Source organism: Rhinoraja longicauda, chromosome 7 (assembly GCF_053455715.1).
Source record: "Rhinoraja longicauda isolate Sanriku21f chromosome 7, sRhiLon1.1, whole genome shotgun sequence".
Lineage (NCBI taxonomy): Eukaryota > Metazoa > Chordata > Chondrichthyes > Rajiformes > Arhynchobatidae > Rhinoraja > Rhinoraja longicauda.
The window spans coordinates 46,611,270-46,626,930 of NC_135959.1; the positions used below are offsets into that span (position 1 = coordinate 46,611,270).

The following is a 15,661-nucleotide window of genomic DNA, read 5'->3' on the forward strand; positions in this document are numbered from 1 at the left end:
TTGATACCATGCTTTCTCATATAGGAAACCAGGACATTGGCTGAAATAGCAAAAGCTGAACTTGATGGTACAATGCTGAGGAATCGACCTCTACGTATTCGCTTTGCTACTCATGGAGCTGCCTTGACCGTGCGGAATCTTTCTTCAGTTGTTTCTAATGAGTTGCTGGAACAGGCCTTTTCTCAGTTTGGACCCGTAGAAAGAGCAATAGTTGTTGTTGATGATCGTGGGAAGCCTACAGGGAAAGGTTATGTGGAATTTGCAGCAAAGCCTGCAGCTCGCAAAGCATTGGAAAGATGTGCAGATGGAGCATTTTTATTGACATCGTAAGTTTTTAAAAGATTTTCAGATATCTCATAGCTATTTCCTTTATTCTTAAGCTTAATTGTGGGCAGAAAACACAAATATAGTTTCAGCTCCTTAATGTTCTTGCATGTCATTTGTGTTTTAAAAAGTATAGCTCTGTAGTAAATAATTTGTAGTGGCCTTGAATGATAATTCATTTACTCTCTTCACTTTTATCTTTTAGGAATTAACTTTTTTCATGAATATCTTTTATTGTGATTGTTAAAGGTGTGGGTTTAATCTGTCTGTATATTTAATTATTTGCAACATATTTGCAAAAGAAGGCTTCTAACTTAATTGCTTGCATTAGATTCAAATGATAAAATGGGATGGGAGGAAGAAATGTCTTCATCTGCACTCATTTTAAAGTCCCTTAATGCCATAGCATATTAACAGGTATGTAATGGTGATTAAGGTTTACAAAGAGGCTACGTTCAGGGAAAACAGTCTAAATGGACATTTGTAAATCAGGAGTGTGTACCGTTCTTTCCAATGTGCAATCTCAACTTTTGCTCAAGCCAACTTTTAAAATACAAGTATCTAAAATATTTTTAATGACTATCTTAAGATGAAAGCAAATATTCTTAGTGCCCCTTTCATGCTACTCGATAAGTGAAACATACAGGCTTCTACCCCAGCTCATTCTTACAGCTCACTCTCTGAATTGCCACAATGAGAATTTGCGCTCTAACCTGGAATAAAAGGCTTTGATGCCTGTGGAACTGGTGTATTAATCTCCTAATGTAAGGAAGAGTGATAATGCATTGAAAGCAATTCAGTAAAATTTTATTGTTTTAGTATTTGAAATAGGGAGATTGTTTCGTTGAATAGGACCGTGTTTGAAATAGTGAGATAGGTGATCATTGAAATACAGGCAACTTTTGTATTATGGCTATTTGAGAACTGAAATTAGTCCGTACCAAATTCTCAAATTACTACTCAAAACTTTGAGGTACAGAATAATTTTTGTCTTCACGGAAGAAAAGATAAATAAGTCAGCACACAATTCGACCTCGTGTGACTGCTCCTTCCTGGCTGAACTGGACAGTTCTCTTGTGATAAAAAAAATCCTTGTTACTGGAGCATGTGTTTTCCATTATGCAGCCTTATTTGGTGCTGTGCTTGATCAATGGATTGTTGTCTCTGAATGTGACTGTTGCTCTTTCAGTGGAACAATACCCTGTGATCTCTTTGGCTATCCTGGCAGTTTCTTGCTGCTACTGGGAAGTTTGTTCTAATTTGTGAGCTGTGCCTTGCAATTCCACATCAGCCTAATTTTGCCACCTTGGCGATTGTTGGAGATTTCTCTAGTAGGTAAACCAAAGCGAGTTGTGAACACTCTGATCATAATTTTTCTTGTTCACCATTCATTGATGCATGAATTTGGTCATTCCAAGAGGTATTGATGTATTCTGTGGCTATTTTTGTTGTATCTATTACCAAGTTCCTGAATGGTGAGTTTATCACACCATTTCACTCCAAAATAACATTCCTTAATATCGGTAGTAATACCATTCTCATCCATGGCTTGGGATGAGGGGAAATGCTCCCTTGATGCTGTCAGCCATGTCCTCTTCAACTGGATAGCCTGGGGCATTGTTACCAAAGATCAAAGTTTTGTTGCCCTGGTTATTCCTTGTGCTGTATTATTTAAGTAGATGAAAAACAACCTGATACAATATTGGAAGAGCAATGCCATCGTCCCTTCTCCTGGACTGCAACCTTGACGTGGTGGAGAGGCTTGCGTACTCCAGTGATCCTGTGAGCTATGCCGGATGGGGTTTTATATCCCTGGCAGGTTCAACCAAACCGGACAGGTCATGGGTGAGGAGGCAGCCGAAGCAGTCCCTGGTCCTCCAAGTTGGGGGTTGGGCGTGGGGTTAACTACCCCACCCTGGGAAAAAGTGTGAGTTACAGAAACCTTAACGGATGAAAACCAAATTACACACTTGGTTGAAGAAGGTGCCCCAGCGACGGGGAACATGACGCTTCCCAGCCAAACCCGCAATGGTGCTGGGAAGCTGACACACCTTCTTACGCCAAAGAAATCCATCCTTGTGGGGACATGGAACATCCGAACCATGTTCCAGGCTGGCAAGGCTGCCACTGTTGCCAACAAAATGGTGCGCTACAATCTCTGGGCTTGTAGTCCTGTGGCTTGACAGAAACAAGCCCTGAAATGGAACCCCCAAGGAAAAAGGAAAAGAGGTTGCCCCAGGTACAGCTGGAGAAGAGGTGTCCAGGCAGAAATGTCGGGGAGTGGGCTCAACTGGGGAGATCTCGAAAGAACCGCCAACAACCGAGTGAGGTGGAGGACATTTGTCAATGGCCTATGCTCCCTAGAGGAGCCAAGGGCTTAATAAGGAGAAGAATGCCATCGCCCAAGTTTTCTTTTTGTTAGATGCCACCAGTGGAAGATTTTTTCTTTGAATCTCTCTTTATAGAGTCCTTGGGTTCTTTGGTAGATTGCAGAGCGTGAGCCCGGTTGCATCCGTGTTACATACTTGTTAAAGGGGTTGGCCACCTTAATTCGCTTCAGCTCCTTTACAAACTTTTCAGTTGCCACATTATCTGTACTTGTTACCTTCCTGCAAGGCAAATATTATACAAGCTTTCACACTGTTTGAAACTGTTCAAAATCAGCCAGCTGTTCACACCTCCAGAAGGTCTGTCGTTCCCTCGTATTCTTTTAAATCATAATAATAGCGAAGCGGGACACGAGTGTCAAGCAAAGCCAATGAAGCGGGACACATGCCAAACAAAGTTTTTTTTATTCCTCAAGCACCATACAGCTCCCCAAACCCCCAACCAGTTCAACTCCTGGAACTCCACTACAAACTCCACTTCTCCCCATTCCACGTTCCGTGACCCCACCCCCTCGAGCCGAGGGTTCACACCACGAGCGGCTCACCACCAGGGACCGCCACAATAGTTCTTTATTAGCCAAGTATGTTTTGCAACATACAAGGAAATTGAGTTGCCATACAGTCATACCAATAAAGAGCAACAAGCCACCCAAATAATTTTTTTACATGAACAGCCACCTTCTAGGGAGCATAGGCCATTGACAAATGTCCTCCACCTCACTCGGTTGTTGGCGGTTCTTTCGAGATCTCCCCAGTTGAGCCCGACTCCCCCACATTCCTCACTATGATGGAGGCAAAAAAAGTTCAATCTTCTCTTCTTTGTTCTCCCGCGGTCGGGGCACTCGAACCTTCTTGGCTACGGGACGATCTTGGCTCCCGTAGCCGGCAGTCGGGCCCTCTGCATCGGGGCGATCAAGTTCCTACATCGGGGGGGGGGTTGGAATCTCAGCTCCCCGCACCGGGCGATCGGACCCCAGATCGGGGCTGGTTGAACCTCCTGTGACTTTGGAGCTTCCCAACCTCGTTCTTGACCCGAGACTGCGAGCTCCTCGACGTTGAAATCTGCAGGCCGCGATTAGTGTGTCGATCCCAGGCAAGGGATGCAGGCTCCGATGGTAAGTCCACATCCCCGTGATGGGGCTCAAAGTCTGTCTCGAGCAAGGCCTCCAGCTCCATGATGTTAGGCCGCAGAGCGACCGGAGATACGATCCGGAAAACAATCTTGTCTTGATGTTCTTGCTCTTTCCTGGGTCTATATCAAAAATGCCTTTGATTGTAATCTTTCAGACACATGCTTAATCATTTATCCATTCTCTACACTTGATGAACTTCTGGAGTAACATCCTGCTACAACCAAAAGAGGTCTGTGTCAAGCAGCTTATTATGTCGACTTTAATTATGCCAATAGCTTGTGATTTCTTCCAAAGAGCTTAAGTCAATAGACATTGTTTCAGAGCCACTGGCAGTCAAACTGATCACTATCTTTGTGGACACAGCCTCATCTTTCTGAGATATCAATTTCCTCTTGATGCTAAAATTGTTTTAATAGTAAAAAATTGATTTCTAGATTGGTTCACCCTCTAAAGAATCTGTATTGTTAGTCTGAAAATCTGTAAATTAAATATTTAAGTTTAATTATTATGTCACAGAAGAAAGTCCTTCAGCCTATTGGGTCTTTACTAACCATCATCCGAGCAATCCAATTTCTTTCTCTCTAGCCCTGCAAAATATTCTCTTTTATCCATCAACTTTGGACTCTTTTTGCTATTGATCTACACAAAGGGGAAACTTATAGGAGCCAATCAACCTACCAGGATTTCTTTGGAAGGAAACCAGAGCACGTGGCAGAAACGCCTTTGCTCATGGAGAATATGCAAACGCTCACCATAGTTCAGAATAAGTGAGTTCGGTATCTCGACTGCGCATGCACAGGTCATGGGTCACTTGTGCTAAACATTCTCTGGGGCTGAGCTGCTGCATGTACACAGACCTGCGTTTCACCCGTATTTTCCAGTTTTGCTTCTTCGAGGTAAGAAAATACTGCTTTCAAAACTATTAATTAGGTGTATTTATGGTTAATTTGTAAAAAAAAAGATGATTTTGTAGGTTTTATTGCTTTGCTTCGGTGAGTGAGCGAGATCGTGACGATTATAGCGTGAATATGTCACATTTCCCAAACCATGAGTTATTCTTGGTTTTCTCAATTGTTCTTGGATTGTCAGCGATGCAAAAGAAAAACAAACGTTTGAGTGAATGAATTGCTGCTTTGTGCGGGCGGTGGCTACAGTCCGGAATGTCAATGGATGACCACTGTAAACTTAAAGCTGCTGTTCGTGCAGCGATTACAGCTGCAGAGGTCAGCATCCAGCGGAGCGGCTTGTCTGATTATATCCTCCATTCAGGAAGGGTCTCGATCTGAAATGTCAGCCATTCCTTCTCTCCAGAGATGCTGTCTGTCCCGGTAAGTTACTCCAGCATTTTGTGAGTGATGTGTTTCTCGGTGATATTATTGGAGGGTTTGATCAGACAAACCGCTCCGCTGGATGCTTGACCTCTGGACTGTAGCTACTGCCCGCACAAATCAGCAATTCATTCACTCAAACGTTTGTTTTTCTTTTGCATCTCCAACAATCCAAGAATGATTAAGAAAACCAAGAGTTTGGGAAGTGCGAGATATTCCTGCTTGAGGAGCAGCTCCGGTACAAGTTACAATGCAAAAGAAATTCGTCACGATCTCGCTCACTTACCGAAGCATAAAGCAAAATCCACAAAATCATCGTATTTTTTACAAATTACCCATAAATACGCCTAATTAATAGTTTTGAAAGCAGTATTTTCTTACCTCGAAGAAGCAAAACTGGAAAATATGGATGAAACGCAGGTCTGTATACACGCAGAACCTCAGCAGGCGAGAATGTTTAGCACGTGACCAATGACCTGCACATGCGCAGACGAGATACCAAACTCGTTCATTGAACGTGGGTCCTTGGAATTGTGAGGCCGCACCCTGTGTCACTGTCCTGCCACTGAGCAGGACACTTCTGGTTGCACTGATAAATCTGCTGCTAAAAATGGAAGAAATCAGGGTAAGATAATCGGCTTTTGTAGTATAAAAACACTTCCGGACACACCATTTGGGCTGAGTAGCCATTTTACGTGCCATGAAATTCAAACCACAATTTGACCACTAGTGTTACTGAACTTGCCATGATCAAATTTATCTGCTAGTAAACCAATTATTACTCCCCATAGGCCATTTAATGCGGCAAGATGCAAGAACTTTGGAATCAAAAATCTCCATTTTGGAGATACAGTGGCCTCCATAATGTTTGGGACAAAGACCCATCATTTATTTATTTGCCTTAGTACTCCACAATTTGAGATTTGAAATAGAAAAAAATCACATAGTTAAAGTGCACATTGTCAGATTTTATTAAATGGTATTTTTATACATTTTGGTTTCACCATGTAGAAATTACAGCTGTATTTATACATAGTTCCCCTATTTCAGGGCACCATAATCTTTGGGACACATGACTGCAGGTGTTTGTAATTGCTCAGGTGTGTTTAAATGCCTTCTTAATGCAGGCATAAGAGAGCTCTCAGCACCAAGTCTTTCCTCCAGTCTTTCTATCACCTTTGGAAACTTTTATTGCTGTTTATCAACATGAGGACCAATGTTGTGCCAATGAAAGTCAAAGAAGCCATTATGAGATTGAGAAACAAAAATAAAACTGTTAGAGACATCAGCCAAACCTTAGGCATACCAAAATCAATTGTTTGGATCATCATTAAGAAGAGAGAGAGCACTGGTGAGCTTAGGGACTGGCAGGCCAAGGAAGACCTCCACAGCTGATGACAGAAGAATTCTCTCTATAATAAAGAAAAATCCCCAAACACCTGTCCGACAGATCAGAAGCACTCTTCAGGAGTCGGGTGTGAATTTGTCAATGACTACTGTCCACAGAAGACCTCATGAACAGGAATCCTGAGGCTACACTGCAAGATGCAAAGCATTGGTTAGCCACAAAAGTAGGATGGCCAGGTCACATTTTTGCCAAGAAGTACTTAAAAGAGCAACCACAGTTCTGGAAAAAGGTCTTGTGGACTGATGAGATGAAGATTAACCTATATTAGAGATATGGCAAGAGCAAAGTATGGGGGAGAGAAGGAATTACCCAAGATCCAAAGCATACCTCCTCATCTGTGAAACACAGTAGTGGGGGTGTTATGGCCTGGGCATGTATGGCTGCTGAAGGTACTTGTAATGGCAGTTTCTATACCTTCTCAAAGTCCAACTTCGATAGCCATTACTGCTTGGGGATGTGGTGGAGATAGAGCTTACGCGCACACACCACACTCTGAGATAGCAAAAACGATTCTTCCAAACGCTTTTGCGTGATTAATTGGTCTTTGTTAAAGTGGCACAAATCAAAAGAGTAAATCATAACTTTTCATTCTTATCAACTGTTTCTTCTTCAAACAACACAGTCGTTACTGTGTGGTAAAAAACTGTATTCTCTCCATCCTCCGAGACTAAACTGAGCCCCAATCTCTGTGGCTATGTTAGCCTCCTCAGATGTAGCCACTCCCCATTACGTATCAAATCACACCCACAAGCGTGCAAAAAAACCAGACAAAAACTAGAAATATTAAACATGGCCATAATATAATGACAGTAACTAATTTAAGTGTAAATGGCTGGCTCCTAATTGTTCTACGTATATAACGAAGCAATTATCAAGACACATTAAAGGAGCTATAAAAGTTTAACATATATCAAAAACAAAAGTAATATGCACGATGTGTTGGCATTCAAACTTGTTCAATCTTCTCCTTCACCTTCCAGAGGCAGACATATCTTGGTTATCGGTCTTACCACGATGTTGTTCTTAATCTGATGTCGTACAGTACGCACAAAACCTTTAAGGTCTGGCATAATCTCCAGTATTTTTTACGAAGTTTCGGCAGCATATAATCTCTTCCTCCATGTCCAATCTGTTCGTGAATGTCGTAACATCAATGTTGAAATATGAAGGTCCTTCGAGAGAATAATAGGATGCTTATCCTCTTCAGGCATCGCTGGTTTATTCAGGCGACCACCTACTCTCAGAAGTCCTTTATCCAGTTTTGGATCAAGCCTGTATAAATGACTACTTCTTTTAACACCAGGTTCATCAGCTTCTAATGTTGATAGCTTTTCCTTGTATCCTTGTTTTTGACAGAAAGAGATAACTGTATTTTCTGCATTAAGATCATTAGGACATAAACACTGTCCTCGGTATGATGCCTTGAAGACATGTATTTCTTTGTCAACCTTTTCTTTCAGCTTGCCAGGATCCGTTTCAAAGCTACTCATAGCAGCCTGAGTTTCCTTTCTCTTACGAGTCCACTGCGAAAGCATTGTCTTTACTTTAAGAAACCAAGCTACCACAGTCTTCAACTTATTCCATTATGAGAAATGGGTAATTAAATAATTTGTTGAATCCAATGGGTCGGTGATGATGCTGCACCAAAAAAATGTACCTTCATCCGATATTCAACGAGATCTTGTTTTGCATCACCATCCGGCCACCATAGAAATCGCAAGTAGTCGACAAGCTTTTTCGATACCATGACCTGATGAAACATTGCCTTGATATCCGCCATCAAAGCCACTGGCTCTTGTCTGAATCTGATGAGAACTCCGATGAGTGAGTTTGTTTGGTCTGGACTCTGCAGCAGTTGACAGTTAAGTGATTTACCCTTAAAAACTGCAGCACAGTCGAAGTAGTGTCCTATCATCTTTACTGAGGGATTCATGATACTCAAGAACTTTACCTCTTCTCTGGACATTTCGTCTGATTCCTTGCTGGTTCTTTCATTGAAGTCGTGATTGTATTGCTTCAACAACTCCTAGATTTACAATAGACAGCAGCAGCAGTATAAATATTCCTTTTCCTGCTTTTGTTGTTCCTTCTCAAGAAGCAATAGATAACCCATCCGAGTAGAATTCTCACAGCAAATGGTCCATCCCCTTGACTGCTAACAACTTCTCCAGGTTCAAATGCCTTCAAAGCATTCGTGTCGATAAGTCGGTCGATACCAGAATTTATTGTAGATATCTTGACATCCTTCAAGTAAGGCCATTTTTTCAAGTCTTCTTGCTTAGGTATATTTGGATGAGAAATGGGCATAGTCTTATGTGTAAACACATCATATATTTGTATAAAATTGTCTTCCTCCAGACTAGATATTTCCATACGTGATATGATGACTGTCGCGGCATTTCTGATCATTCGTGGTATTCAAGAGAAGCTTAATGTTTTCTCCTGTGATGTCCAGCCTTCTCATCAAGCTTTGTGTGCAAAAGGTAGCTGAACTTCCACTGTCCAAAAATATGTATGTTTGCAACACTCTATTCTCCTTGTTTCTCCTTACCTGTACTGGTAAGATGGAGAAAATAGAGTTTCTACCCCGGCCCCAATATGCTCATTTATCTGAGGTGAGGCAACAACATCATTTGTAGCTGGCTTCTCCTTTTGTTCTATTTGCTCTGGCTTCTCGTCCGTATTCTTCTGTTCAATATGCAGTAGTTCAGGAAGATCTTGTTTGCACATATTACAAGTTATCCGACTCCTGCAGTCTTTAACCATGTTGTCCTTTCTTCAAACATCCATAACAGATTACCTTCTCCTTCAAGAAGTCCATTTTTTCTTTATTCCTTCTTCTTGAATTTTCAACACCACCTTATGGTATGACCAACTTCATTACATGACAAACAAAACCCTTGTGGCTTAATGGTAGATGCAACTCTTTTCATTCCGCCCTTATTTTCTATGGGTTTTACGGCGACAGCAAAACTGCTCTCCTTAGGTCCTGACCTTCCTTTTGTTTTAGTAAAGGTAGAGCCTTTGACAGTTGCAATTGGTTTAGGATCTTGAATATTCCCATGGTGTAGATTTGACATTAACTGTGCTTTCCTTTCCATGAAACCCACCAGGTCAGGAAGCATGGCCTCTTTGTCTTCAACTTTCTGTATCAGGCCTGCTTTATCTCTCCACTTTTCTCTAAGCCTATAGGGCAGTTTTAGAATGATAGCCTTCATATTACTAACAACAGTCATTTCTTCCATGTGGTTGCTATTTCTCATCGAGTTACAACAACCCCTAGGAAATATCGCAAACTCATGCAAAGCCTTCACATCTTCCGCCTTGATAACTGACCAAGCAAAGGCCTTCTTCATGTATGCATTCGCAATCTTCTGTTTATTACCAAAATGTTCTTTAAGCAACATTCTTGCCGTTCGATAGCCCTCATCCGCAGGCAAATGTCAACAACTTTTAACAAGCTGGTTCGAATATCCGCTTGTGTGTTGCTCCAGAAATCGTAAGCGATCTCTGTGACTTTTCGTTCTTATCAACTGTTTCTTCTTCCAACAACACAGTCGTTACCGTGTGGTTTAAAAAAACTGTATTCTCTCCATCCTCCGAGGCTAAACTCCAATCTCTGTGGCAACGCTAGCCTCCTTAGATGTAGACACTCCCCATTACGTACCAAATCACACCCACAAGCATGGAAAAAAAAACCCAAACTAGAAATATTAAACATGGCCATAATATAATGACAGTAACTAATTTATGCGTAAATGGCTCCTATAGTACTGGTTAACTTATCTTCATTGATGATACAACTGCTGATGGTAGTAGCACAATGAATTCTGAAGAGTATAGACACTCTTCAAGTTCGAACAAATGCCTCAAAACTCATTGGCCGGCGGTTCATTTTACAGCATGACAATGATCCCAAACATACTGCTCAAGCAACAAAGGAGTTTTTCAAAGCTAAAAAATGGTCAATTCTTGAGTGGCCAAGTCAATACCCGATCTGAATCCAATTGAGCATGCCTTTTATATGCTGAAGAGAAAACTGAAGGGGACTAGCCCCCAAAACAAGCATAAGCTATAGATGGCTGCAATACAGGCCTGGCAGAGCATGACCAGAGAAGACACCCAGCAACAGGTGATGTCCATGAATCACAGGCATCAAGCAGTCATTGCATGCAAAGGATATGCAACAAAATACTAAACATGAGCACTTTCATTTACATGACATTGCTGTGTCCCAAACATTATGGTGCCCTGAAATGAGGGGACTATGTATAAACACTGCTGTAATTTCTACATGGTGAAACCAAAATGTATAAAAATGGACTTTACTGTGACAATCTACACTTTAACCACATGTGATCTTTTCTATTACAAATCTCAAGTTGTGGAGTACAGATGCAAATAAATAAATGATGGGTCTTTGTCCCAAACATGGAGGGCACTGTGATTGTTTAAAATGTGAGCTTTCTACTTATAGAGAATCATGGATTCATACAGTGTGGAAACAGCCATTCGACCAAACTTGTTCACACCAACCTCTTGCCCCATCTACACACGTTCCACTTGCCTGTGTTCGACCCAATCTTTTTCAATCAATCCTATCCATATCCCTGTCCAGATGTTTTTTTAAATGCTGTGATAGTACCTGACTCTACTACCTCCTCTGGCAGTTCGTTCCATATATCTACCACCCTTTGTGTTTAAAAAAGAAAGTTGCCTCTCAGTTTCTTGTTAAATCTTTCCACCCTCTGGTTCTTGATTCCCTTACTCTGCAAGAAAGACACTGCATTCACTCTATTTCCCTTATGATCTTATACACCACTATAAGATTACCCCTCATCCTCCTGTGCACCAAGAAATAAAGTCCTAGCCTGCTAAACCTTCCTATAGCTCAGACCCATAGGTTCTGGCAACATCCTTGTAAATCTCTGTACCCTCTCCAGCATAACAAAAATTTTCTTACAACAGGGTGATCAAAACCGAACACAATATTATAAATGTGTTCAGTTTGTGTCACATAACACAATGTCACATAACCTCCCAACTTCTATACTCAATACTCTGACTAATGAAGGCCAATGCGCCGAAAGCTGCCCTGACCATCCTTTCCACCTGTGATGTCACTTTCAAGGAACTATGTACCTGCATTGCTAGATCCTTCTGCTCCACAACACACCCTAGGGCAGTGCAATTCACTGTGTAGGTCCTGCCCAGGTCAGATTTCACAAAATACAGCACCTCGCACTTCTCTGTATTAAACACCATCAACCATTTCGCATCCCACCTGCCCAACCGATCAAAATACTGATGCAATTTTTGACAACCCTCTTCATTATCTACAATACCACCCGTGTTAGTGTCATCTGCAAACTAAAGGCCCTGTCCCACTTAGGCAATTATTTTTAGGCGACTGCCGGCGACTGTCAAAGTCGTAGCAGATCGCCGAATTTTTCTTTTACCCTACGACAATGCTGAGTCAGGTTGATACATGTTACTTTTTTTGTGAAACTAGCACCTGGCTAAGAGAATGCACCGTCTTCGGAAACATCGCAAAATTCCCATGCTTATCAATGCTTCTCCGACGTCCTAATTTTCGCTGAAATCACTGGCAAGTCTGTAATTACTTGAGAGTTTTGAAATATAACATCTTGCCCGGGCTACTTGAAAACCAAGCTTCACGGTAACAAGGGCATAAACTGGATTGATTTCCCGTTTACAGCAGTATTAAGAAATTTAATTTTAAACGTAGTTAAATGGATTTTTGTGCGGAGTATGGGCATTCTTTGAAAATGTACGGGAGATGCATATCTGGTTTCTGGGTTGCATATCTGGGTTGGGAGCCTCCTTTAAAAGTAATCGCTGATGGCCATAAACATTGCGAAATTCCCACGCTTACCTGACCGTCAAACTGTCCCCTCCAATCTACCTGTCAAATGTCCTGATGGTAAATAAATTGGTTAAACACAAGTATTTTATGGTATCTTCAAATGACTTTACTTAATTTAATATTACGTGCTTCTAAATGCATCTGCGACAACCTAGCAAACCTGGGGACAGCATGCGACAGCGCCCGCAATAAACTATGATACCTGGCGACAAGCCAGCTGTCGCCGAAAAAGCACTGCCCTCATCAACCTTTTTATCACATCTTCAAAAAAAAGATTTTTACTGATATATTTCAGATTCATGAGACACAATCTCTACATACAAAATGCATGTATATTTTGTCCCTCAGAATACACTCTACTAACTTTGATCACAAGTTAGACTCATTGGCCTATAGTTCCCAGGTTTTTCCTTGCAGCCCTTCTTAAATAGAGGTACAACATTTGTCACCCTCCAGTCTTCTGGCACCTCTCCCGTATTTAATGATGACTCTTAAATCCCAGCCTGCAATTTTCTCTCTCGCTTCCCACAGTACCCTCGGATATATCAGATCAGGCCTGGGAGATTTGTTTACTTTCATGCGCGTTAGGACCTTCAGCACCTCAACATTAATACTGATGGCTCCCATGACACTTCCATTGACTGGCCCAATTTAACATATCTTTCTCCATGAAAAAAATAGAGCCAATAATCATGTAGATAAGTGTGAGGTTATTCACTTTGGAAGTAAGAATAGAAAGGCAGATTATTATCTGAATGGTGTCAAGTTAGGAGGAGGGGGAGTTCAACGAGATCTGGGTGTCCTAGTGCATCAGTCAATGAAAGGAAGCATGCAGGTACAGCAGGCAGTGAAGAAAGCCAATGGAATGTTGGCCTTCGTAACAAGAGGAGTTGAGTATAGGAGCAAAGAGGTCCTTCTACAGTTGTACCGGGCCCTGGTGAGACCGCACCTGGAGTACTGTGTGCAGTTTTGGTCTCCAAATTTGAGGAAGGATATTCTTGCTATGGAGGGCGTGCAGCGTAGGTTCACTAGGTTAATTCCCGGAATGGCGGGACTGTCGTATGTTGAAAGGCTGGAGCGATTGGGCTTGTATACACTGGAATTTAGAAGGATGAGGGGGGATCTTATTGAAACATATAAGATAATTAGGGGATTGGACACATTAGAGGCAGGAAACATGTTCCCAATATTGGGGGAGTCCAGAACAAGGGGCCACAGTTTAAGAATAAGGGGTAGGCCATTTAGAACGGAGATGAGGAAGAACTTTTTCAGTCAGAGAGTGGTGAAGGTGTGGAATTCTCTGCCTCAGAAGGCAGTGGAGGCCAGTTCGTTGGATGCTTTCAAGAGAGAGCTGGATAGAGCTCTTAAGGATAGCGGAGTGAGGGGGTATGGGGAGAAGGCAGGAACGGGGTACTGATTGAGAGTGATCAGCCATGATCGCATTGAATGGCGGTGCTGGCTCGAAGGGCTGAATGGCCTACTCCTGCACCTATTGTCTATTGTCTAGGACTTTACCCATCTCCTGTGGCTCCACACTGAGTTGACGGCTTTGATTCCTAAGAGGGCCTATTCTCTCACTGATTACCCTTTTTCCCTTAATGAACGTAAATCCCTTAGAATTATCCTTAATGTTACCTGCCAGAGCTATTTCTTGTCCCCTTTTTGCACTCTTGATTTCCTTTTTTTTTAGCTCAGTGTCTGAAACTCTTCCAGGGGTGCACTTGATACCTGCTCCTGCCTCCTTATTCTTGACCAGAACATCAATTTCTCTTGTCATCCAAGCTTCCTTTTAACCAGCTGCCTTGCCTTTCACTCTAACAGGAACATGCATTCCCTGGACTCTTGTCAGCACACTTTTTAAAAACACTTAACTCGTGTGCTTGCACTGACTTTATCCATAACTATCTTAAACCTAATAAAATAGTGGTCGCGTTCAAAAACGGCTCATCCACGAACATTTTATCCACTTGCCCCTCCCAAATTCCTAAGACTAAATCAAGCACGACCCTCGCCCATGTAGGGCCCTCTACATATTGCCTGAGGAAACTCCTGAGCACATTGGATGAATTCTGCCAAGTCTAGACCTTTTGCACAATGACAGTTCCGGTCAATATTGGGAAAGTTAAAATCCCCAACTATGACAACCAGTTACAGCTCCATATTATGATGGCCTAGATAGGTAACATAGATAATATGCATCTTTTAGGGTGAAAGTATCACTGGATCAATTGGATCCTGTCTGATAGGTTAATATCACCCTAATCTAAATAACATAAACTTTTATTTCAACCACAGTTTTATCCATTGCAAGTTATTTCCATGTTTATTGTTAGTTTATGTAAAATAAATTGTGAATAGCAAGGGAATTGTGGAAAGTTGGATTGTCACAGTATTACATTTGTATATATGTTCTTGGGCTTGCACATGTTCTCAGTTTATGTCGGCTTACACAAAAAAATTGTTAGACTATTCAAAAATGCATTGTTTTATGCAATTTGTTTTGAATCATTAAGTGCAATTGAGAAACAAGTTGAAAGTTCTGAACATTTTTCCTACTGTAAATACAACATGGTATTACTTTACAGTTCCCCTCGTCCTGTTATTGTGGAGCCCACAGAACAGTTTGATGATGAAGATGGACTTCCTGAGAAACTGCTGCAAAAGAACACACAATACCATAAGTAAATGGTTCTTGTTTATAATTAGTATTACCGGTTTGATTGTATTTATGTATAGTATTATCTGATTGAATATGCAATCAGATAATACAATACAAAACAAAGCTTTTCACAATACCTCCGTACACATGACAATAATAAACCTAAATATTAAAAAAATCAGTTATTTTTTGCCTGAAATTCTTTTGATGACCAATATCTGTTTTTTTTACTTCAAATTACAAATTGTATGTGACACTTCTGCTATTTTGGATGCCATTTAATTATCACTTTGTGGTTGGTAACACCAAACAGCACAAACGTGATACTAAGATTATCAATATCATTCTCTTATTGATAATTAAGGAGTAATCTCAATGTTGCACCTGCCAAGGATTCCTTTCCACTTCAACTAGTACGAACATTTAAATTCATTTATAACCATATAACCATATAACAACTACAGCACGGAAACAGGCCCGTTCGGCCCTACCAGTCCACGCCGACCACTCTCCCTGACCGAGTCTCATCGACCTG

The 15,661-nt window shown here is 41.4% G+C and overlaps 1 protein-coding gene across 4 annotated transcripts in view; it reads left to right on the plus strand.

The window, feature by feature from the left end:
* The window catches only part of LOC144595229 (paraspeckle component 1-like), a 102,174-nt gene that overhangs the window by 13,133 nt on the left and 73,380 nt on the right, over nucleotides 1-15,661 (plus strand). For 3 of the 4 annotated variants that reach the window (XR_013547472.1, XM_078402453.1, XM_078402455.1), the window contains exons 2-3: nucleotides 25-326; nucleotides 15,053-15,148. Coding sequence is in view for 3 of the 4 variants with exons in the window: in XM_078402453.1 (XP_078258579.1) it covers nucleotides 25-326; nucleotides 15,053-15,148 (398 nt within the window). In the remaining variant the exon portion in view is untranslated. The remainder of the gene's footprint in view (nucleotides 1-24; nucleotides 327-15,052; nucleotides 15,149-15,661) is intronic. The other variant, XM_078402454.1, reaches the window with a different exon arrangement.